This window comes from Myotis yumanensis, unplaced genomic scaffold, assembly GCF_028538775.1.
Source record: "Myotis yumanensis isolate MYYU_CA2020_CCGP unplaced genomic scaffold, mMyoYum1.0.hap1 SCAF_6, whole genome shotgun sequence".
NCBI lineage: Eukaryota > Metazoa > Chordata > Mammalia > Chiroptera > Vespertilionidae > Myotis > Myotis yumanensis.
The window spans coordinates 91,665,585-91,689,624 of record NW_027223757.1 but is presented as its reverse complement, the minus strand read 5'-3'; the positions used below and the strand labels follow the sequence as shown (position 1 = coordinate 91,689,624).

The 24,040-nt window shown below is 54.6% G+C and overlaps 2 protein-coding genes across 2 annotated transcripts; both read left to right on the top strand.

Annotated features, from left to right (window-relative positions):
* Positions 1-9,909: 9,909 nt before the first annotated feature.
* On the top strand, positions 9,910-20,758 carry FANCE (FA complementation group E). The gene is made up of 10 exons (XM_070418714.1): positions 9,910-10,325; positions 13,370-13,997; positions 14,550-14,594; positions 14,884-14,952; positions 15,229-15,372; positions 15,690-15,813; positions 15,989-16,067; positions 17,158-17,224; positions 18,480-18,605; positions 20,064-20,758. The coding sequence occupies exons 1-10, from the start codon at positions 10,078-10,080 to the stop codon at positions 20,163-20,165; spliced, it is 1,632 nt and encodes a 543-aa protein (XP_070274815.1). The 5' UTR covers positions 9,910-10,077; the 3' UTR covers positions 20,166-20,758.
* Positions 20,759-21,569: 811 nt separating this feature from the next.
* Positions 21,570-23,690, top strand: RPL10A (ribosomal protein L10a). Its single transcript, XM_070418713.1, has 6 exons — positions 21,570-21,606; positions 21,873-21,947; positions 22,022-22,102; positions 22,453-22,601; positions 23,145-23,317; positions 23,488-23,690. Exons 1-6 carry the CDS (start codon positions 21,602-21,604, stop codon positions 23,656-23,658), a joined length of 654 nt encoding a protein of 217 aa, XP_070274814.1. The 5' UTR covers positions 21,570-21,601; the 3' UTR covers positions 23,659-23,690.
* Positions 23,691-24,040: the final 350 nt, after the last annotated feature.

The window sequence follows — 24,040 nt, the reverse complement described above, 5'->3', positions numbered from 1 at the left end:
TCTCCCCTCAGCCCCACGCTCCAGGCCTGTCTCCTCCCGTTCTCCTCCCCACACAGCTATCAGCACCCGCAGCCCCCGGGCCACTTGCAGTGGGGCCGCCGCCATTCCGAGCCGCTTGTCACCCAGCCAGGACTCCCGCTGGGGCTGACCCGCAGGGGCTCCGAGCCCACCTACCTGCCCTCAGTGGCTGTGGGTTGGGACGGGGCTGGGGCCGAGGCCGAGGCCGTCTGGGACACGGAGCCTGGCCTCCAGGGGCTGGCCAGCCGGAATGAGGCGCTTGGTGGCAGTTCCTGGCAGTTCCTGTTGACATCATGTGAGTCCTCAGGGGCACAGCAGTGGGCACAAGTGGGGTCTGAGATGGGGTTCCTGCTCTGTCTCCAAGCCAGGTTTATGCTTCCTTCCATCCCTCTCCCTCCTCGATTCCCAGCCAGAGGGACCCGCCGCCACCGCCCCCCCGGCCCCCCCCACCCCGCCCCCCGCCCCGGCATTGCTCTCTGTGTCCTAGAAGCAGAATACCTTGGTGTCTGTGGAGTCAAACCACAGTTTCAAATGTCAGCTCCACCACTTAATAGCTGTGTGATCGTGGACAAGCCACTTAACCTCTCTGGGCTTCCACTTCCTCGTCTACAAAAGGGCACTGCTAATAGTACCCACTGCATCTGGTGGTGTGAGAGTGTGATGATTCCTGTGTGCTGTGCTCAGCATACCTGGCATAGAGGGAACATTAAATGTTCGTGATTATTTTATAAACCATAGTATTGCTGTAATCAGCCCTGTCTACCAGAAACATGTCACGTACATATTTTTTTTTTTTTGGTCACAGCCTTATTGAGATATAATTCACAAACCAAAAATTTAACAATTTAAAGCAAAAAATTCAATGTAATATAGTATATTCAGAGCTGTATAAACATTACCGCTACCTAATTTTAGAAGATTTTCGTCACTCCAAAAAGAAACCCATTAGCAATCATTCTCCATCCACCACTAGCAACCACTCATCTACCTTCTGTCTCTGCAGGCGTGCCTGTTCTGGACATTTCATAGAAATGGAGTGATATGCTATGTGGCCTTTGGGGTCTGTCTTCTTTTAGTCAGCATAATATTTTCATGTATATATATATAAGTATGTTTTATTTCAGAGAGGGGGAGGGAGAGAGAGAGAGAAATAGAGACATCAATGATAAGAGAGAATCATTGATCGGCTGCCTCCTGCACGCCCGCCCCACACTGAGGATTGAGCCTGCAACCCAGGCATGTGCCTTGACCAGGAATCGAACCATGACCTTCTGGTTCATAGGTCGACGCTCAGTATGATACTGCCGGAGCTCAGCATATTATTTTCTAGCTTCATGTACCATGGAGGAGTACTTCATACCTTTGTGTGGCCAATTAATGTCCTGCTATAGAGATATGCTGCTTCTGTTTTACTCAGTCATCAATGGGTGGACATTTAGGTTGTTTTTGCTTTTTGGCTATTATCAATAATAACGTTAATGAGCATTCATGTACAAAGTTTTGTGTGGACATACATTTTTATTTCTCTTGAGTAGAGAAGTGTTACCATACAATCCAGTCATTCTGCTCCTAGGTAGAATTCTAGGAGTAGAATGACTGGATTGTATGGTAACATGTTTAACATTTTGAGGACCTGCCAAATAGTTTTCCAAAGTTCACATATTTTACAATACACATACGTAATTTAAAACTTTCTAGTAGCCACACTAAAGAAAAATAAAAAACAACAGGTAAATTTAATTTTAGTAATGTTTCATTTTACCGAATATATTAAGAGGTATATGTATATATAATATCGAAACTATGATTTCAACATGTAACCAATATAGAAATTATTACTGAAACATTTTAGTTTTCTTTGGTGTTAGGCTCTGAAGTCTCCATGTGCGTTCCAGCACGTCTGATGGGGCCAGCTCCAACTCAGGCCTCAGCAGCCACTGTGGCGAGTGGCTGCCGTCATGGGCAGCACAGTTATAAGTAGCTGCATTAGAGACATAATTCTGACGGGACTCTGAGCTCTTGGGGGCAGGACTTTGTGCACCCACACAGCTTGCATGCAGCAGCCAAGTAGATGCCCCATGAGTGAGTGAATGAATGAACGGACCCAGTTTTCCCTGACAGCTGATGGAGATCACAGCTACTCCCAGAAGTCTCGGCCTAAGTCAGACCCTGTCCAGGAGCTCTGGGCCCAACTTCAGAGCATGGACCTTGAGGTACAGCGAGAAACGAACGGGTGGGGCAGGGGCGGGGGAGGCCATGCCGGGCCTCTAGGCTGCCCAGACCCGCTGGAGGAGGGCTCCGTAGGCCCCGGGACTGTATTTGGGGTGGCAGCGTACATGTGCACACGTGTGTCTGTGTGTGTGCGTGTGATGTTCTCTGACCCTGCCCGTGGCTGTAGAGGGAGCAGGACAGCCGGGATGTCGTGTGCGGCATCTGCATGGACAAGGTGTGGGACAAGCCGGAGGACAAGCGGATCTTCGGCATCCTGCCCAACTGCACACACGCCCACTGCCTGGGCTGCCTGCGCACCTGGCGGAAGAGCCGCCAGCACTTCCCGCTGAATGTCATCAAGTCAGTGTCATGGAGAGGCGGGGGGGGGGGGGGGGGGGGGGATGCCCCAGGGGGATGTGGGCCTCGAGGCCGGCCTGTGAGCTGTGACTTTCTCCTCCTCCAGGGCTTGTCCCCAGTGCCGTGTCTATTCCAGCTACATCATCCCCCACAGATTCTGGGTGGGCGAGGGGGCCGAGAAGGAGCAACTCATCAGGAACTTCAAGGCTCGGACCAGGTGAGGCTGGAAGGGGGGGTGGGGGTTAGGGAAGAGCGAGGACTGCCCCTGACCCATTCCAACTTGGCCATGGTTCCCCACCCAGGTCCCCCAGATCCTGGAGGTTCAGAGTGATGGAGATGGCAGGCGAGGGGCTGAGCTGTTTCCACTATTTCCAAGAGCCCAATAAATAGACTGCGGTTTCTCTTCCAGCCTAGCTCAGAAGTGATACAGGCCACTCAGTCTGCCTGGCATTTATTGCAGACTAGGGGCCTGGTGCACGAAATTGGTGCACGGGTGGAGTCCCTAGGCCTGGCTGGCGATCAGGGCTGATCAGGTTCCCCGCCTCCTCCTTCCCTCGCCGCCCACTTACTGCTGCCACGCAGTTCCCCGCCTCCCTGCCTCCCCGCCTCCCCCACTTCCTCCTTTCCTCGCTGCCTGCTGCCTGCGTCTGCCACCACCACCCCCAGTTCCCCAGGCCCCAGGCCCAATCAGGCAATTGGGACCTGCCAGCCAGGGGGAGGGGCCAACTGCCACCTCTGTGGGCAGGCAGGCCAATCAGGGTCTGCTGGCCAGGGGGAGGGACAGGGGGAGGAACCCGGGAGGTTGGCCGCTGGTCCCGAGGAGGGAGCCGGCCCTCGGTCCCCCTGGGAAAGGGGCTGTGTCTGCTGCCACCCACCCCCGGTTCCCTGTCCCAGCCTGGGGGCCGGCCCCAATTGGGCAATCGGGGCCTGCTGGCCGGGGGGAGAGACCAGGAGGTTGGCCGGCAGGCCCCATCAGCAATGGGAGCCTGTAGGCTGGGGGCAGCTCCTGCATTGGGCGTCTGCCCCCTGGTGGTCAGTGCGCGTCATAGCGACCGGTCGTTCTGGTTGTTCCATCATAACGGTCACATAGGCTTTTATATGTATAGATTGCTTTAAAGCAGAAAAGCAAATTGGTATGAATATATGTTGTTTGCTTGGATGATCTTTGAAAACAGGGGTCTCTGAGGAGACTAACAGGCAGCCCTTGGAGACAGGGACATGTGGGCAGTTTTTCATCTCTTGGGAAAGGTAGGCATTTATCCAAAATCTGTCTTAATTTCACCTTCCCAAAGAGTTTATTGCACTTGCTCTATGCAAAGTATCTTTGGATAAAGGGTGGGATACAGGAGGTCTAGTCCACTATAAGACATTCAGCCTTGTTGGGAAGACACCTGGATTTCCCCAAGAACTGTAACCGCCCCATCAACAAAGTGACTGGCACAGAGACGTGGCTGAGTGTCACAGAGGGGAGGGTCTGCGCTGGTGCTGCACAGAGTGGGGTCCTCAGGGGAGGAGACCCCCAGGCAGGGAGAGGTCCAGGTGGGGAATGCTGGCAGCTGGGAGCACCCAGGCCCGGGTGTGAGAGGGACCAGGTAGATGGAGGGCTATTATGTAGACAGACTTGTACACACCATGAGCTCCACAAAGTGGGGGCTCTTACTGTCCCTAAACTGCAGAGCAAGAAACTGAGGCCTGGTCTGTGTGCCGTGCGTGAGGAAGTGGGTTTGCACCAGGCATTGTGACTCACAGTGCGCGCTAGAAGGAGTGTGTGCGTGTGCGTGTGCGTGTGCGTGGGGGGGGGGGGGCGGTGTGCACCAGGCATTGTGACTCACAGTGCGTGCTAGGAGGAGTGTGTGCGTGTGCGTGTGTTGGGGGGGCGGGGGGAGATACTGACTTGAGAGGAAGAAGGGCCAGACCTGGGTGGCCGACTGCCCACGCGGTGGAAAGGAAACTGTAAGATGACTAATGTTTCAGCATTGGTGACCGCAGGGCTGCTCCTGTCATGGCGGGGTGGGGGCTGGGGTGGGGGGAAGCTGGTGGGAATGTGCACCAGCTGAAAGGCTATTGGGATGGAGCGGTCCTGGTGCTAGCTTTGGTCAGATGGGAGGGGAGGGGGAGGGGCGGGGGAGGGGAGGGAGGGATGGCTTCCAGCGTGGGTGGCCAGTGGGGTCCTGCGGTCCCTGGACCGGAGGAAGTGGGAAAGACACTGTGTTGGAATCCAGCCGTGACAATGCAGGGAAGAGGCTGCAGACATGCACTCTGTCCCTCTACCCGTCTCCCTCACAGGAAGAAAGCTGGTCATACTTAAGGGGATCACAAGTTGCCCACAAACCCCTCCTGTGTCTGCCCTTTCACTGAGTAAACTTGAAATCTCAGAAGTGGGAAACTTCTTAACCCATTTCATTAACCAGCAATTAGCAAATCGTAAGACTACCCCTCGGACAGGACGATGTTCTGACTTGGTTACAGAGACACGGTAGGTTATCTGCCATCCCCCCTTTGGTGGCATTACTGAAACCAGCTCAGGAGGAAAGAGAGGCCCGGCGTCACTGCTGCCGAGGCTGGACTGTGGGGATGGGAGAAAGGCGCCCCTGAGACTCCCCTGCCACCTGCTGGAAGCCGATGTAATAAGTGTAGCATCAGCACCGCGGTGCCTCCGTGCTGTGTCCAACCTACCAGCCCTGTGTGTCAGCCGCGCGTGCCCCTGTCCCTGGGCAACAGGGCTGAAGGCGTGTCCTCTCCTCTTAGCCAGATCCGATGCCGGTACTTTGCGCGGGGGAGTGGCCGCTGCCCCTTCAAGTCTGACTGCATTTACCTGCACCAGCTCCCGGACACGGCCCCGTCCTCGGCTCCCCCCGGCCCAGACTGCACACAGCTGGCCTCGGGGAGTGAGATGGTAACAGCAGGGATGTGGGTGGTCATGGTTTCTAACACGCCTGTGACACATGTGAGACCTGCATGATATCTATGACGGTAATGGAGCCCACTTACGTGTGGCACCTTTGTGCGATCTTAAGTGTGAGCCCAGGTCCCTGCTCCTGAGTCAGTTGAGGCTGAAGCAGATCGCTTCTCACTGACCTCTCTCCTCCCAGGTGCTGGGCCCCGCAGTGCTGCTGGAGGACGGGATGTTCCTGGATTATAACCTGGCCGCCGCGGCCTTCTTGGGGTTAGAGCTCCTCCTGGATCGCACCAGTTCTTAATGGCCGGCTCCTGCAGCCAGGACCAACGTGTGGGGGGTGGGGGTGGGGCTGAGGGGCAGGGTGTGCTAGGGGGAAGGTCTTTCCCCTTTTGGGGCTTCTAACACATGTCTGTGACAAAGGTAAAACTTGTATGAGATCTATGACGTTAACGGAGCCCACTAAGAGGGATGGAATTAGCCCCCTCTCCACCTCCATGAACATGAGAAGGGTGGAGGGCTCTGGGCAAAGGGGAGGGTTCTCACTGCCTTACTAGGGACTTGGATTTTAACTTTGCCCTTTTGTAGAAGGATTCTGACAGAAAACCAATAAAATGCACCTAAGCCACCGGCTGGTATCTGAGGAGTGTCTGCCCATAGCCCAGGCGTCCCTCCCCCCAACCAAAGGCGGCTTCTGCATTCAGCCTGTTGCAGGGTCACCCACCACTTAGCCTCTGGAAAACGTTACTGAACACTCATAAGAGAATGAGTGCAAAGGGCAGGTAACATTTTAGAATTATGAAAATAGCAATGACATCACAGACCCCATAAAAGTGTGCAGAGGATCCCCCAGGGTTCATGAATCCACGCTTAGAACTTCCCTCCCTGCTCTCCTTGCATTGTCAAGAATGCAGAACTAGCCCTAGCTGGTTTGCTCAGTGGATAGAGCCTCGGCCTGAGGACTGAGGCTTGCAGATTCAATTCTGATCAAGGGCGTGTACCTTGGTTACAGGCTTGGTCCCTGGCCCTAGTGCAGGATGCCACCAATAGATCTCCCACATTGATGTTTCTCTCTCTGTCTCTCCCCGTTCCTTCCATTCTCAATGGAAAAATATCCGCCCTAACCGGTTTGGCTCAGTGGATAGAGCATCGGCCTGCAGACTCAAGGGTCTCAGGTTCGATTCCAGTCAAGGGCATGTACCTTGGTTGCGGGCACATCCCCAGTGGGGAGTGTGCAGGAGGCAGCTGATCGATGTTTCTCTCTCATCGATGTTTCTAACTTTCTATCCCTCTCCCTTCCTCTTTGTAAAAAATCAATAAAATATATTTTTTTAAAAGAAAAATATCCTTAGGTGAGGATTAACAAAACAAAACAAAAAGAATGCAGAACTTGGTGGGCACAAACCAGAACCAACATGAAGTAAAGTTGGTAGTTGAGAGTGGGCAAGACACTGAAGGCTGCTTAGCATTCTTGGCTCTGCCCACTACTGGTCAGGGTCAGGCCCAGCAGCAGCTGGTCATTTGAGGACCGAAAACATCTATAAAGTTAAAATTGCTGCCCGGCTGACGTGGCTCAGTGTGTGAGCATTGGCCTATGGACCTGGTCAGGTTTTGATTCCTGATCAGGGCACATGCCCGGATTGCAGTCTTGATCCGCAGTGTGGGGCGTGCAGGAGGCAGCCGATCAATGATTCTCTCTCATCATTGATGTTTCTCTCTCTCCCTCTCCTTTCCTCCCTGAAATCAATAAAAATATATATTTTTTAAAAAATCCCTTTGCTGCTACTTTGGCTTTTGTGAAGCAGCTCCCTTGAAATTATTTGGGGGGAAATTTAAATTTTGGCTCCAATGGAAATTGGATCCAGCTCAAAACATTCCTATGGCTTCCCATACTGTTCAGAGGAAATGCCAAGGTCCTCACTATGACCTCAAAACCCCATAAGCCTGGGGTGTGTGGCTCAGTGGGTTGGGGTTGTGTCCCATGCAACAAAAGATGGTGGATTCGATTCCCAGTCAGGGCAAATACCCAGGTTGTGGGTTCCATCCCTGGTTGGAATGTGTAGGGGAGCCAACAGATCAATATTTCTCTCTCTCTCTCCCTCCCCCTCTCTCTAAAATTCAAGGAAAATATGTCCTTGGAAGGAAAAAAAACCAAACCTCATAAAATCTGGCTATTTCTCTGATCTTATCTCCTATTACTTCCCAACAAGTATACTCTGCTCCAGCCACATTTCTGCCCCAGGGCCTTTGCATTTGCTGTTCCTCTGTCTGAAATAGTCTCCCCCAGACCTCTAAAAGCACTATCACCATCAAACTTTCTATTATTTATTCAGTTGCCTGTCTCTCCTCACTTGAGTGTCAGCAACAAGGTGAGCAAGGGTCTTTGTTTTATTCCCTGAATCCCCAGCCCTAGGTGCACAGTAAAGATTTGTTGAATGAATGGGTGTGTGTGTGGCAGCAAAGTTTGGAGGATGTGAAATACAAGCTGACACCCTAAGTAGGGCTTATGGGGCGCCATGGTGCTCTTCTCCCCTCTCCCTTTATTCCTGTCCTCTACAGTGATCCCTCCGGAAGGGGTTCAGCGACCCAATTCCAATGTTTGATGTGTGGAGGCTTCCCCACACCAGCAAGCAATTCCCAAGCAGCAGGAGTCCGAGAGGTCAACTCAATTCTGACACCATCTACGCGGGAGATAGAATCAGGTTCCGTAGGTAACGGGCTCAGTCCCACAGACCACCGTCCACTTCAGAGCCAGTCGTGCAAGCCCACCCACGGGCTTCCTACCCACTGGCTTCACATCAGAGAGCCCCATGCGCCCTCCCTTGGGTTCAATTAATTTGCTAGAACAGCTCACAGGACTCAAGAAAACCCGTGTGCTCACTAGATTACCGATCCATTAGCAAGGAAACTAAAGAACGTGAATCACCAGGCAGGTGGAGAGATACATAGGGCGAGGTCTCAAAGGAAGAAGTTGCTGTGCTGGAGTTTGGGGCCCAGCAAGGTGAAAGTGTTCTGGTTCCCCAACGTGGAAGCTCAAGGAACAAGGCCAGGAGGTATTCTTTTTTTGGAGGCTTCAATAGGTAATCATGGCCCTGGCTGATGTTGCTCAGTGGGTAGAGCAGGGGTGGGCAAACTTTTTGACTCTAGGGCCACAATGGGTTCTTAGACTGGACCGGAGGGCCGGAACAAAAGCATGGATGGAGTGTTTGTGTGAACTAATATAAATTCAAAGTAAACATCATTACATAAAAGGGTACGGTCTTTTTTTTTTTTAGTTTTATTCATTTCAAACGAGCCGGATCCGGCCCGTGGGCCGTAGTTTGCCCACGGCTGGGGTAGAGCGTCGGCCTGCGGACCAAAGGGTCCCAGGTTCGATTCCAGTCAAGGGCATGTACCTCGGTTACAGGCTCCTCCCCGGCCCAGGCCCTGGTCAGGGCTTGTGCTGGAGGCGACCAGTCCACGTGTTTCTCTCACATCAATGTTTCTCTGTCTTTCCCTCTCTCTTCCACCCTCCATAAAAATCAATGGGAAAATATCACATCCTCAGGCGAGGATTAACAATAAAAATAAATAAATAAAAATCCCAATAGTAAATATTTAAAAAAAAATAGGTAATCATGATTGACTAACTTATTGGCCATTGGTGATCGACTGGACCTAAAGCACCGCCCCCCTTTTCCCTCCTGGGAATCAGACGTGGGACTGAACCCAAAGTCACCTCATTAACATAATCAGAGACACCTTTGTTGCTCTTGTCACAGGAAGTTTTGAAGGGTTTGGGAGCTGTATGCCAGAAACTGTGGATGGAGACCAAATATGTCTGACAAGTATATTTCAGTCATCTGAATAACCAAACATGTGTATTTCTTATAAATCTCAATATTGCTCCCCCCTTTGCCCAAAGCCTGCCTCCTCCAGCAGATGTCCTTCAACTGAAACCCTGCGAGGGTGGCCACCTAGTCCCTTATAAACAATCAGAGCAAGGCTGCTGCTTCGTCTTTAGGAGGAAGTCCAAGCAAAGCCTTTGGCCATCTGGAGGGCCTTAGCTTTTGCTGCGACCCCATTCTCAGGGATATGTGTACATCCAATGTTTCCGGAGAGGACGATGGGGTGGTAAATTGTGATCTAATCCTACCACAGAGCCCATAGTCTACAAGCAACATGGGAGTCAGATAAAATTAAATGTGGTTGGATCCTGAAGTACAACAGGATCCCTGACATCCATTCTGCACCCCCATCCTCCTACTGCCCAGAGCAGTGGAGGAAGGTTAAGGGCGCAGCCGAGCTGCCCCGCCCCGCCCCGCCCCGCCCACCATCGCCGATGTGACCCCGCCCACAAACAACCCCCTTAGCCGTGGCCCCGCCCCTTCCGGCCTGCCCTCGCGCCCCGCCCCACGGAGCGCACGCCCCGCCCCGCTCACCTCGCTCCCTGTTCAGATGGCGTGCGTCTCCCGGGCGGCCGGGCTGGGTGTCCTTGGAGCGCCGAGGAGGGAGTGCGGCGCGCGGGAGGGCGAGTACCGGAGTCCTCCCTTCCTCCGGCCGCGGAGCTGAGGCCCGAAACCGAGCGAGGCTGGGCTGGGGCGCGGGTCCCGGGCATGGCAGCCCCGAAGGCGGCGCCCGCTCCGGCTGAGAGCGCGGACCCGGCGCCCTGGGCTCAGCTCGAGGCCCCCGCCCGCCTCCTGCTGCGGGCGCTGCAGGCGGGACCCGACGGGGCGCGGCGCGGCCTGGGGGTGCTGCGGACGCTGGGCGGCCGCGGCGGGGAGCCCTTCGCCTGGGGCCGAGTCCTGGAGGCGCTGTGCCGGGAGGAGCCGGTCGCGGAGGGCCCGGACGCCCGGCTGCTGCTGTAAGTAGCGCCGCGCGCGTCACCCTCCACCGCGGGCGCGGCCCCTCCGGCTTGGCTAGCGGGGCTGCCGGGGCGGGGACAGGTCCCGGCCGCGCGCACATCACCCTCCACCGCGGGCGCGGGCCCTCCGGCTGGGCTAGCGGGGCTGCTGGGGCGCGGAGCGGTCCCGGCCGCGCGCACATCACCCTCCACCGCGGGCGCGGGCCCTCCGGCTGGGCTAGCGGGGCTGCCGGGGCGGGGAGAGGTCCCGGCCGCGCGCACATCACCCTCCACCGCGGGCGCGGGCCCTCCGGCTGGGCTAGCGGGGCTGCTGGGGCGCGGAGAGGTCCCGGCCGCGCGCGGGTACCGCATGGAGTGACGGCCTTTGCGCGGTTTGTGCGGGGACCGGGGCCTGAGACACTGCGGCCGGGGTAAGCGAGTAAGTGTAAGTCAGTGGACTCAAGTCGATTTTTAAAGTCCTCCCCCGAGGATGGTTATTGGTTTTAGAGAGAGAGGAGGGAGGGGGAGAGAAACATGGACCGGTGGCCTCCCCTGCACGCCCAGGCCGGGATCAGCCGGCATCTAGGTGTGTGCCCAGCCTTCTTGGTGCACCCAGGCGCGCCCACCAACTGGGCACCCGGCCGGGCGACCCCAATAGGTTTTGATAGCATATTCTGTCTCTATAAATACCGAACTCGTACCTTCAGCATAGGCGTACTTATGTGTAAAGTGTACTTAGGTGTTGAAGTACATACATAATAAAGTATACAAAAATTAAATTTTAAAGTGCGATAAATGCCAATAAACATCTGGTTGTGGTGGCTTTATATCATTTTTTCAAAGCGTAACATACATTTTAGGGCAAGATCATTTTCCATAGGGATGGTGTTCTTTTAAAAAAATATATTTTTACTGATTTCAGAAAGGAAGGGAGAGAGATAGAAACATCAATGATGAGAGAGAACCATTGATCGGCTGCCTCTTGCATGATCAATGGGGATCGAGCCCGAAACCTGGGCATGAGCCCTGACAGGGATGGAACTGTGACCTCGGTGTTCCTTGGTTGATGCTCAACTGCTGAGCCACACTGGCAGGAATGGTGTTCCTTTTTAAAAAAATATTTTTTTAATATACATCTTTTTATTGATTTCAGAGAGGAAGGGAGAGAGAGATAGAAACATCAATGATGAGAGAGAACCATTGATGGGCTGCCTCCTGCAGCCCCCTGAACCCGGGACCCTTCAGTCCACAGGCCGATGCTCCACTCACTGAGCCAAACCGGCTAGGGCAAAATAACATACTTTTTAAAAAGTGAGTGAGGTGCCACCTGCAGCCTCTAGGTTCTGAAGAGCCCGCCTTCCACTCTTGGACACCCCTACCTTAGATTAGGCTGGAGTCGAACATGGAGGGCCAATCCATATATTATAATTTTGTAATAGCCTGTCCGGCGTGGCTCAGTGGTTGAGTGTCGACCTCTGAACCAGGAGATCATGGGTTGCCGGCTCCATCCCCAGTCGGGGGCATGCAGGAGGCAGAAAGCAAATGATTCCCTTTCATTATTGATGTTTCTGTCTATCTCTCCTTCTCCCTTCCTCTCTGAAGGGAGGATCCAAACTGCATGGGTTTGAATCCCAAATTTAAAAAAAATTTTTTAATACCTAATTTCTTGTGTTTTAGATAAGTAGTAACAGAAGTTGTTATATTTTCTTCCCACACTCCACTTCAAATTTATTTAATGAGATGTGTCAAGAGATCTTTCAAAACCCCCAAATTGGAGGCTATAGAAATGTTTTCTAGCTGTCTGACTTTTTCTGGGCAGAGTAGGAGGAGGGGAGACTTAACCCAAGATCGCTGGATAGAACTGCACTTCAGTATCATTGGTTTCTTTCGTAATTCTATGTATTTTATGCATTTAACAGGTTCTGATAAGGGGGTCCATGGACACAAAAAAGTTAAAAGCCCTTTAAATAGGGTCTTCCTCACCTCTGCTCCTAGGATCTTTCACCACAACTTGACCATCATTTTAACTTACACTCTAGTTTTCTCTCTTACTTAGTGTTTGTTTTCCACAAAGAAAAGATGCTTTTTCTCTCTCTCACACACACCCCAAGTCCCTCTGTGTGTGATGTTGCACAGCTCTGCAAAGTTGTGTATGGAGAGGAGCAGAGGCCTGCTGGGTGGTGGACTGGATGCACCCATGACTTGCTTGCCTCCCCAACAAGCCGCAGGTCACACGGCATCTGGATTTGTGCCTTCACAACATTACAGACAGCTGCACTGCTCCGTCCACAGCAGCCCTTGCTGATACCTGGACACGCACTCTCAGAGTTAGGTCATTCAGTAAACGTGCACCAGGTGCCTGCGAGGGCTGGTGCCACGCTGGTGCCGGGCGCAGGAAGGAGAGCATTGTCTGCATCTCAGGAGCTCATCGTGGTGGGAGGAGCATCAGAGCTGGACAGAGGTCACCCTGTGGCTTCCAGGGCATGGCCGGTGGAGCACGGGGCCAAGGCAGCATTGCACGGCACCTTGGAGTCCTTTTACGTCTTTTTTTTACGTAAAACAATTGTGGGTCTGTTCTAGAGAAGTTCAGCGTGAATTTTTGAGCTGGAGTAGGAAATGTCAAAGCGCAGGGCCCAGCGTGGAATAGGTGCTCAGTGCACACTTGTGAATGACTCCCATGCTGTCCCCTCTCCGTCCATACTGACTCACAGGCACTGCCTCCCAGCCCCCTGTCTGTCCATTGCCATCGAGCCTCTAGCTCTGCCCAGTTTGCCTTGTGTTCCTCTCAATAGGATTCTTAAAAAAAAAAAAGTGTTTGTTGATGGTTGGTTTGTTTTTTGAGAGAGAAAGGGAGAGGGAGAGAGAGAGAAACATCGATGAGAGAGAATCATTGATCGGCTGCCTCCTGCACACCCCTACTGGGGATCGAGCCTGCAACCTGGGCATGTGCCCTGACCAGGGTTCGAACCCAGGACCTCTCGGTGCCTGTGATGGTGCTCAATCACTGAGCCATATCAGCTGGGCTCAATAGGACTCTTAACTGTTTGCCTCCCTCTGCTGCCCAGGAAACCACTGCTGCTGCGATTGCCTCGGTTATGCCAGCGGAACCTGATGACCCTGCTGATGGCTGTTAGGCCGGCGCTGCCTGAGGACAGGCTGCTCCCTCTGCTGCAGATCGCCCGGCAGGACCCAAGCCCCGACCCTGACGCCTGGCTCCAGGCCCTGGGGGAACTGCTGCGAAGGGATCTGGATGGTGGGGTCTCCACTGAGGGAGCGTCCCCACTGACTGAAAGGTGCCAGCGTCAGCTCCGAGACCTGTGCAGGCAGCTGAGTCCAGGGGCCAGGAGGTTAAAGTCCACCCAGCCTCCAGACCCTGAAGAGGAAGAGGAGAAGAAGGAGGAGGAGGACAAGTACTCCCAGCGGCCGGGGAAACGAAAGGAGCCCGAGGGAGAGCCTGCCAGCCCTGAGGGGGAGAGGGCCCCCAAAAGGTTCCGGTGTTTGGAAGGGGTCGAGCAGGAGAGTCGTGAGGAGGCGCCAGCTGAACATGAATCTTTGGAAACCCTGGCAGGCGGAGGAGACACGTCCCCCACTAAGAACCAGCCTGTGGTGGGGGCTGAGTGCATGGAGGCTGCTCAGGGTCTGGAGGACACTAAGGGACCCGCTGAGCGTGTGGAGTTGCCCAAAGCTATCCAGGTACTGGGTGGGGAGGCTGGGTTTAGAGTGACCCCTCAGGAGTCGGGGGTTTAATCGGGGCAAGAGCCTGTTGGGACACTCCTAGTTGGAATGACTAGTCCGTGGAGCAAGGGGCAGGAGCAAGGGGTGAAGAAAATGTAGTTGCTGCTCTGCAGACTCTGGGGAAGGGAGTTATGGGAGGTGGGAAACCCTTGAGCTAACTATCAATAACCTGAGGTTAAAGGGTACTAGCCAGGAGGAGAGGTGCCAGAGCCACCCACCACCCCACCCCATGGGAGTGGGGCCATGATGCCACATCCAGCCTGCCTCCCACCCAAGGCGGGTCTACCCCGTTAGGGTGGGTGCAGAGAAGAAGGTGGAGACAGCTGGATTTGCATGGCCTTTGTCTAGTCTGAATTCTTAAGCTCTTGTCAAGGTCTAGGTTTCATGGTCTTGAATCAGCTTTGCCTACTAGCTCCCTCCAGCTGGGCCTTCTCAGGACAGGGAGCCGGGAGTGGGCTTGGGGCTTCGCAGTGCGGGCAGTGGCTTGGTGGTGATTGAGCTCTCCTGCAGGACCAGGTTCCCAGGCTGCAGCAGCTGCTCAGGACCTTCGGGGAGGTGAGTGGCCCTGCCCTGCCTCCTCCACCTTCCTGGACCGCAGCCGAGCTGAGGCTCGGGGAGGCCCGGGCAGTGAGGCACAGACTGTTTGGGGTGGGGCTTGCAGTGAAGAGCTGACAGTCACTGCAAGTCACCTCGGGCCCAAGGGCAGATATGTCGTCTGGCCCTGACGGTTCCTCTCTTCTGGTAGCACCTTCGGGGTCCTCAGCCACCCACTGCGGTTGAAGGGGTGGCCTCGGTGACTTGTCACCGTCACTCTGCCAGTCCTAACGTGGCTTTACCTCCCCAGGGGTTGGCGGGGTTGGAGGACGCTCCCACAGTTGAGCTGCAGCTTCTCCATGAATGCAGCCCCAGCCAGGTGAGTCCAGGAAGATCACCTGGCCCTGAGCTTACATCCCGTCTCCCCAGCCTTTTTCCATTTAGCTGTGTTTCCCTGCCTCAGAAGGACTTTGGGAGGGGAACTTTGTTGGGTTTGGTCTCTCGGGCAGGGGTCACCCTGACTGGGTTTATTAAGCCCTGACTCCACCCCGTAGGGCAGCTCTCACAGCCTTCCCTTCCCCTGGAGTGTCCTCGCCCTAGCCCTCTGCTGCCCCATTGGCAGAGAAGCCGAGTGTCCTGCCCTGCCACTCTGCAGGTGGGCCTGCTCTGTGACCAGCTGCAGCTGCCCCAGCTCTCGGACACAGGTCTCCTGCGGCTCTGTACCCGGCTGCTGTCCCTCTCACCAGATCTCAGCCTCAGCAACGCCACTGTGCTGGCCAGGAGCCTCTTTCTTGGACGGGTGGGTGCATTGGGGTGCACGCAGACTGCCAAGCACCCTGGGGAGAGTCTGAGCCCTCAGGAGAGTGCGCTGGGGAGAGGGTGTCCCAGCCTGGCAGGGGAGGGGCATGGACCCCAGACCATCTACCGCAGCTGATTCCTCCTTGAACCCCAGACCAATTCCAGAAGGATTGGGGAAGGGAGCTGTGTCTTCCAATGGGTGGGTCCACGTGAGTCCTAGATAAAAGAACTTTTCCCTCTGTAACATATATCACCATCTGACATATGTATCTGATAAACGTTATGAATGAAATAGCATTTCCTCCCCATTGGCTGTAGATTCTCTCCCTGACTTCCTCAGCCTCCCGCCTGCTCACAACTTCCCTGACCTCCTTCTGTGCCAAGTATACCCACCCCATCTGCAGAGCCCTCCTTGGCCCCGTGCTCCGGGCCCCAGAAACAGGTAATTCCAGAACCTGCCTTCCCCCAGGGTGACCCTGGCAGAAGCTGGGTATTCAATGAGTAAAAGCTGTTACTTCCCTGACAGTGGCCCCTTGATGAACTGAGCATGCTGTCCCTGCAGCCCTATCCTCTCCTGCCATTCCCCAGACTTCTCCCCTCCTCTGTCCCCTACCCAGGTCCAGCTCAAACAGAGTTACTGTGTAGCCTTATGAAGGACGAGGCCCTGGAGCCAGACAGGCAAGCTCTAATACTGGGGTGAGTATTCAGGCCTCTGTGTCCCCACTCCTCCCCTGGCCAAGTCTGTTTCTGGCATTCTGGAGTTGGAGCCAACTGGGCACCAGGCCCGGTGCCTGAAAGACAGGAGGTGCCCCCCTTGCTGTTATCTGAACCTGGCTTCTGCCTTCCCACCTGGGCCCGTGCAGGTTGCCATCCTGTGCCCCTTCCCAAGCCCGGAGTTTCAGTCTTCCCTGCCAGGTGCTTTGGGGAATGCAGAGAAGGGCTGGTGGTCCTGGCTCCTGAGCAGTTGCCAGCGTAGTTGGAGATTGGCACTGTGGTTAAAAGCACTGGCTCTGAAGTCAGACAGACATAGTTTCAAATCTCAACCTGTCATGTTTTTAAATGTGTCATTCAAACTGGTTATTCCATATCTCTGAGGCTCTGAGAGCTTCTTATGAAAAAAAGGGGAATAATATTCACTCTGTAGGATTTTTCTAGCTGTTAAATGTGATAATCCATATAAAGACCTCAGTACAGTATTTGGCATTTAGTAAATGCTCAGAAATTGTTATTAAATTTGTATTAAAATTGGAGATTCAAGACAGAAATAATGAGTAGAAAAGACCCCATTGGACATCAACATTCTATATAATAAAAGGCTAATATGCAAACCGACCAAATGGCGGAACAACTGCTTGCTATGATGCACACTGACCACCAGGGGGCAGATGCTCAATGCAGGAACTGCCCCCTGGTGGTCAGTGCACCCCCACAGGTGGAGCGCCGCCCAATCAGAAGCCCTGAGCTGCCGCAGCGCTAAGGATGTCCGACTGACAGGATGTGTTCTTGACTCCTGGCTATTTTTCAGGGGGTCTTTGTATATCCTACCACCAAATCCTTCACTATCAGCTCCCAGGGTCTTGGGTTGTGGCCTGCCCAGCACCGAGTATGGGCTCTGCAGCAGTGACTACTGGGCAGCCGGGAGCATTAGGGGGGCTCTGACTCATTCCTCTGGTGGCTGGGGATCTTGGCTGTCCCCAGGGCCTTGCCCTGCCTTGGGGCAGGAGTAGTAGATACCCAGGCTTCAGTGGGAGGCTGGGCTTTACCCACCGGGGCCTGTGCTTCGCAGACAGATCTTGGAGGTGCCCTGGAGGGAGCAGACTTTCCTGGTGCTGCAGTCACTCCTGGAGCGGCAGGTGAGCAGGCTGCCTTGGGGAAGAGGACAGAGAAGTGCTGCAGGGCTGTGGATGGGTGTGGGGCGCCTGCGGGTCTGATCCCTTTGGTGATGGAGGGGCACGTAGGCCAGCTGCCCGGCAGCAGGGAGCCCCATGACTGTGGGAGAGTCCTGGGGCCTCAAAGGCTGGTAGCAGAGAGCTGACTCCATGGTAAATCTGTCTCTGCCTCTTACTGGCTCTGTGGCCTTGGGGAGCAACTTTCTGATATGTGCGTTTCAATTAAGTTGTACTTCCCCTGGCTGGTAGTTCAGTGGTTAGAGCACCTACCTGGGCTGGAGGCTCGATCCATGGCTCTGCTTGTGGGAGACAACCAATCGGTGTGTCTCTCACATCAATGTTTCTCCCTCCCTTCCACTCTCTCTAAAAAGCAATGGAAAAATATCCTCGGGTGAGGATGAACAAAATAAATAAATAGTTTTCTTTTTGAATAGGTAATAAATTCATATCTTCACAATTTTAGAAGCTCAAAGAGGAAATAGTGAAAAATATTCCCCAGCCGTCTACATGCCCTTCCCCGGGGTGAACCAGTGTTCTTAGCTTCAGGGGACCCTCCCAGGGAGGCTTATCTTTACACGGACACATGTATAGATGTACTTTTCCTTTGTTTCTTACATAGATGGTAACACCAAGCTCAGTGCGCTGTATTCTGCTTTATTCACTTAATCTATATTTTGGCAATTTTTCCATCAGTACTTAAGATTCTGCCTCATCTGTTTGTAACTTAGGTGTTGGCCTAACCTCTCTCTCAGTTTCCTCATCTAAAGGGGAGTGATGATAGCTCCTACCACACAAGACTGGGGTGAGGTTTAAGTGGGATAACTGGTGTGAAGTGCTCAGAGTGGTGCCTGGTGCATAATAATGTTTATTAAATTATTATTATTATGAAGAGCTATTGTTATGCTGGCAGTACCGCTCTGTATGTCTTCAAGCACTGATCCAGGCTGGGGATCCTCGGCCTCCCTTGGTCCTAATCAGCCTTTGCAACGCTAGCCGCCATTTTCTGAGACCTATGCGCAGGCTTTATGTGCATTATCTCATTTAATTATTTTCACAGGCTTCAGAGTGAGATTTTATGAGCCCCATTTTACAGAGGTGGACACTGAGGCTTAGTTTGGTTAAGTGATCTGCATAGGGTCACCGGTTAGTAAGTGGTAGAGTTGGGAAGTGAATGCAAGGCCTGTTCTTGTGCTGCTGTTCCCCCTCCCGATGTGTGCAGGTGGAGATGACCCCCGAGCAGTTCAGTGTGCTGATGGACAGGCTCTGCAAAGAGGGGCCGGCAGCCACTGCGTCCATGGCCTACGCCAAACTCATGCTGACAGTGATGAACAAGTATCAGGCCAATGTGAGTGTTGATGGGGCCATGAGGGCTGCCCTGCTGCCCGGAACCTGCCATGGCGGCGTACATCTGTTTGCCAGGGAGGAGACCCTCAGTGTTAGCCAGGGAACCCACAAGTTCAAGCCTGGGACTAGGCAATGAGACTGCTCATCCAGCCAACACCGCTCTGGGCCAGGTGCCATATGGGGAATCAACAGTGACCATATCACAGCCCTTGTCCTTAACTTGACCCTCTCCCCTAACACCGGGCTAGCAAGAGGGGAAGGAGAGATGATAAACCGATCATTGTAATATCCGGTTGGAGTCAGGTGAGAGTATACTCGGGGCTTTTGATGACAGAGGAAGAGGGGGCAACTAAACCTTTTGAATTGGGACAGGCCTCCTGACTCTTAAAAGGTGAGTGGTAGTTAAGGACTGAGGTGGAGGAAAGGGCATTCCAGGCAAAGGAAACAGTGTAAGCAGTGAATGCAGTGAATGTCTGAGGGGTACAGGTAGTTCATTGTAGCTGAGGCCTAAAAATATGAGAGTCGATGGTGGTAGGGGATGAGGTTAGAGATCTAAAATACCAAGAGCTAATACTTGCATAGCCCCTGCTCCATCTCAGGCACTGTTCTAAGCCCTTATATATGTTAACTCCCTAGTTTACTCCACACATTAGCACTATGAGAAGATCTATTATTAGCTTCGTTTTATAGATAAGGAAGTTGAGACTCAGGTATTTGTAACTTGTCCAAGGTCACATTGCCAGGCCACGATAGCATCTCATGAGGGGCCCTGTATGTTACGGTGAGAAACTTGGACTTATCTTGAAGGCCAGGTATTCTTGGCTGTTGGCTCTTTACCCTTTTCTTGGGAGTCACAGGCCCATTTGATGATTTGATGAAAGCTATAGCTCCTCCCTGGAAAATGAATATGTGAACACACATCTTAGGAACACGTATAGGAGACTGGGTCCGGCAAGGCGGGCCTCCAGTATGAGGCCTCGGAGTTATCCCAGGGCCTTCAGCTGGAGTGCCGGGGTCAGATTGGCATTTTATAGAGAAACCTCTGGCCTCTGTAAGGAGGAGGGGTTGGAGGGAAGATGCAGGGTGGAGACCTGCCAGGAGGTTGTAGCAACAGGTCAGGGAAGAAGTGTGGCCCAGGAGGAAGGTGGCAGCACCGTTTCCTGTCTGTAGCCGGGAGGGTTGTGAGGGTTTATGAACTAATGCATATAACGTGCTGCCGCATAGGGAGCACTCAGCTGTCAGCTGTTACTGCTGTGGCTGACTTAGTGATGGGCAGTATTTGGCCCAGGTCCACCTGAATCCAAAGACAGCGAAATAATGAGGTTCGATTGCTCAGGGGGTCCTTGCCTCCTTCCATCGTCCTTATGCCCTGGATTCCTCTCCTTTCTGAACAGGCCGGGGGTCGGATGGGAGGGGAGGGATCAGCTGCCGGAGTCCTGACATTCTTCCTTCTCCCTAGATCACTGAGACCCAGAGGCTGAGCCTGGCCGCCCCCCTGTCGCTCAACACCACTTTCATGAGGAAGTCCCTGCAGGCCGCCCTGAGACATCTGGCCCCCTGACCTTCCACCCGGGGACACCAGCTTCCTGAAGGACACTCTGCCCTCACCCTGACCCTTGCCCGGGGTGAAGGCCGAACCTGGCCATTCAGGCATCAACTGCCTCCCTGTTCCAGGCTGCAGAGAGGCCGTCTTGACCTCCCAGCCAGCAGGGAGGGTACAGGCTGAGGGGGCTGGATGAGCTGGTTTCCAAGGGCTGCTGACCCTGGCTCACTCCTTGTCACTTCTGCCTCAGGCTTCGGCAACCAGCTTTCCTATAAGCCCAGCAACGTCACAGCAGACCCCTGTGAGTGAATGATGCTCGGGGGACCCCTGTGCTTAGCACTCGGCACAAATCTCTTGTGCTGCAGTGCGTGTTATGATCCCCTGAATTGTTCTGACTTGAATAATTTATCAATGGCATTTAATAAAAACCAGGGAGTTCAATAACGTGTCATTGGAAGCTGTGGTGCCTTCCTATTAGCTCTGGTATTTGTTGAAAATTAACTCACCCCCACCCCTACCACCACTCCACCTGCGCAGTGACAGGGGGCATCTTTCCCCAGTGAAATGTTCTGAGGGAGGTGGTACAGTTCTGAGGTTCATTCATTCAGTCTGTGGGTCAGAGAGCCTGTGCTACCACCCACCCACCCACCCTATTAGCTGTTGGGTAGGGGCGGGGCTTAGGGGTGGGAGTGAGTCTGCAATTGGGGAAGGCTTTTGGGGGGGAAGACATTTGCGTAGGGATAGACTCCTGGGTTACTGTGGCAGAGGAGGATGGGCCTGTTGAACAGGAAAGGGCAGAGGGGTGTCAACACTGCGGCCGTGTCTGTCTGACACCTTCAGATTCCCATGGCCCCTAGCGAGGCGCCCCGTCCCTAGGAAACGGCCGGTGGGTGTTACAGAGGAAGCAACTGTGGGGGGAAGGTCCATCCCAGTGCTTTCCAGCTCTTCCCCACTGCAGGCTTCCAGGGCCAAGAACACAGCTTTATCCACCAGTCCCTTCTCTCAACTCCCTCGGAAGCCGCGAGCCCGCCCGCACCCCCGCCCCTTAGAGCGAGATGAGGGAGAGAGGTCGGGAGTGAAGCCTGCTTGTGCGGCAGGTGCATGAGGACGTGGGCAGAGGACGTCTGGGGGCAGACGTGCAGGAATCACACCCTCTCCGCGGCCGTTACAATGCGCTGCCAGTCCGTTTGGTTTCTGAAGCTCCCGCCTGGACCTGGCCGCTTCCTTACCAGCCTGGCAGCTGCTGGCGCCAAACGGGGTAGTCGGAGGGTGCCCCGGACCACAGCCCATCGGCGCCCTCCAGCGGCCGCAGACGGCGGCGCGCCCGGGGGTGGAGCGACCGACTGCGTTCGCCCGGGAAGCCGCAAGGCATCTCTCGCGAGAACAAGGCCCCTATTTGAGCGCATGCGCGAACCGAGTTAGTCTCTTTTCCGGTTTTTGCGGCGCGAGGAACCATGAGGTGAGTGACATGTGGGGCGCTATCCGTGCTCATCCGCACCTCGGACGCCCCGGTGGGGATGGAGACCCTACGGGCGGCATCGGGGGTCCTTGCCCTTGCTGGGCTGCGGGGCATTACTTGCCGGTCGGCCGCCGTCGGAGCCCTCTTTGCGGGGCCTGCATCTGGTTCTCGGACCCACTCCGACCTGCCCCCAGCCGCTCCGGCCAGGCCGAGGGAGTCGGCCCGCGGCGCCGGGCCTGAGCGCTGGTCCTGCTTCCCTCTTGCAGCAGCAAAGTCTCCCGCGACACCCTGTACGAGGCGGTGCGGGAGGTCCTGCACGGGAACCAGCGCAAGCGCCGGAAGTAAGCCGGGTCCGCGGGGGGCGGGCGCGGGCGGGCCGGGCCCCGGCGTCCGGCTAACTGGCACTTTCCCTAAGGTTTCTGGAGACGGTGGAGCTGCAGGTCAGCCTGAAGAACTATGACCCTCAGAAGGACAAACGCTTCTCGGGCACCGTCAGGTTGGCACCGCTGTGACCCCACCCAGCCCCCGTGCCCCCGTGCCCAGCTCTGCCCTCGAGGCTCCTGTTGCGCCCGAGGCGGGCAGACACGCGCGGCACTGGCGAGCCCGGGTAGTCCGGACCCCCTGCTCCGGGCAGGCGCGGCCGGGCGGACCCCCACCCTGGGTCTTAAAACAAGAGGGGAGGCGTGGGGAGGCCTCGGCCGAGCCCGCCGGCTAGTTTGAGAAGCCAGACTAGCTGCTGGCGAACGCGGAGGCTCTGGGTAAGGCTCTGGCTGCCGCGGCCCCAGGCCCGTCCACCTGCCTGGACACCCAGCGCTGGGCATGACCTGCTCTGTCCCCAAAACACAGGCTTAAGTCCACGCCCCGCCCCAAGTTCTCCGTGTGCGTGCTGGGGGACCAGCAGCACTGCGACGAGGCCAAGGCCATGGACATCCCGCACATGGACATGGAGGCGCTGAAGAAGCTCAACAAGAATAAGAAGCTGGTCAAGAAGCTGGGTGAGTGGGGGCGGGTGGACCGTTCTGGGGTGAGGAAAGTGGTGCTGAGACCATTTGGGGTTTAAAGTGACGAGGAGGGTAGAATTGTGACCAAAGGCTGTGCTGCGGTTGGCTAACTTGATTAAGGAAAGTTCTTTGTCTGTTTGCTTCGAGGGTTGGATTTTATGCGGGAAGAAGGCGGGGACCTCTAGGTGTCGGTCAAACCCACGATCTCCGTTAAGTTGACTAGTCGGGTGCTGGTGTTCTGAGCTGGAATTTCTAGTTCAAGTTCCAATTTATTTCTTCTGAGTCTCTGGCCTGCAGTTGTCATGTAGTGAGAAGGTGGGAAGGCAGGATCAGCCAGTGTTTTCCGTTGCCACGTGGATTGTGGGCCTGGCTTCTGATAGCAGGTTTTATGGGGATGTTTTGCCAGTAAGAGTTCAGAGGGTGGAGGAGACCCTCAAACTGGAGTGAGGAAGGGGTTGCAGACTTGGTGCCTGTGCTGGGTTGGGTTACAGAGTTCGTTTGGAGGCTGGCCTCCCAATGGCTTATTCTCCTCACCAGGCAGGAAGTACGATGCCTTTTTGGCTTCAGAGTCTCTGATCAAGCAGATCCCACGAATCCTGGGCCCCGGCCTGAATAAGGCTGGCAAGTTCCCTTCCTTGTTGACCCACAATGAGAACATGGTGGCCAAAGTGGATGAGGTGAAATCCACAATCAAGTTCCAGATGAAGAAGGTAAGTTAAGCCACGGTAATGGGAGCCCTGATTTGCCTTTCTGTGTTACTTTGGACATGTGATTGTTGCTGCGCAGGGTTGAAGCTGGTCAGAGCCTGGGCCAAAGCACTGTTCACTGGGAGGGACGGGGCCGTCTGCCACCAGCCTGACTGACCTTCCTCTCCCCACAGGTGCTGTGTCTGGCGGTGGCTGTTGGCCACGTGAAGATGACAGATGATGAGCTTGTGTACAACATCCACTTAGCTGTCAATTTCCTGGTGTCATTGCTCAAAAAGAACTGGCAGAACGTTCGGGCTTTGTACATCAAGAGCACCATGGGCAAGCCCCAGCGCCTGTACTAAGGCCCAACTAATAAACCACACTGCCACTGCGACCTCTTGTCTGCCTGTGACTGGGGGAGGGGCGAGGGCAGGGCCAGGACTCCAGCCTGTTGCTCCCTGGTATCAGGAGTTCACTTGGGGTCCTGGTCCGTAGGGTCACAGCTGTTACAAATGAAGTTTGGGTTCCTAGGTGTTGCTGATGGGAATAATCCACAAACCCTGAGAAATTGGTCTAATATATTGGAACCTCGGTTCTTGAACTAATTCATTCTGGAGGACAGTTCAAGAAGCAAATTGTTAAAAACCAAGCTTCTCCCCATTAGACAAACATTAAATTGATCAAACCACCCCCACTAGCCTTAAACAAATGGCTTTCAGCACTCATTCTGTGGTGCAGCATTTT

Bases quoted from the DNA above. Each gene is read 5' to 3' on its own strand.
- FANCE (XM_070418714.1), top strand. From the start codon at position 10,078: ATGGCAGCCCCGAAGGCGGCGCCCGCTCCGGCTGAGAGCGCGGACCCG. The intron at 15,373-15,689 runs GTGGGTGCATTG...CATTGGCTGTAG, and splicing joins GGAGCCTCTTTCTTGGACGG to ATTCTCTCCCTGACTTCCTC. The intron at 18,606-20,063 runs GTGAGTGTTGAT...CCTTCTCCCTAG, and splicing joins TGAACAAGTATCAGGCCAAT to ATCACTGAGACCCAGAGGCT.
- RPL10A (XM_070418713.1), top strand. The intron at 21,948-22,021 runs GTAAGCCGGGTC...ACTTTCCCTAAG, and splicing joins AACCAGCGCAAGCGCCGGAA to GTTTCTGGAGACGGTGGAGC. The intron at 23,318-23,487 runs GTAAGTTAAGCC...CTCTCCCCACAG, and splicing joins TCAAGTTCCAGATGAAGAAG to GTGCTGTGTCTGGCGGTGGC.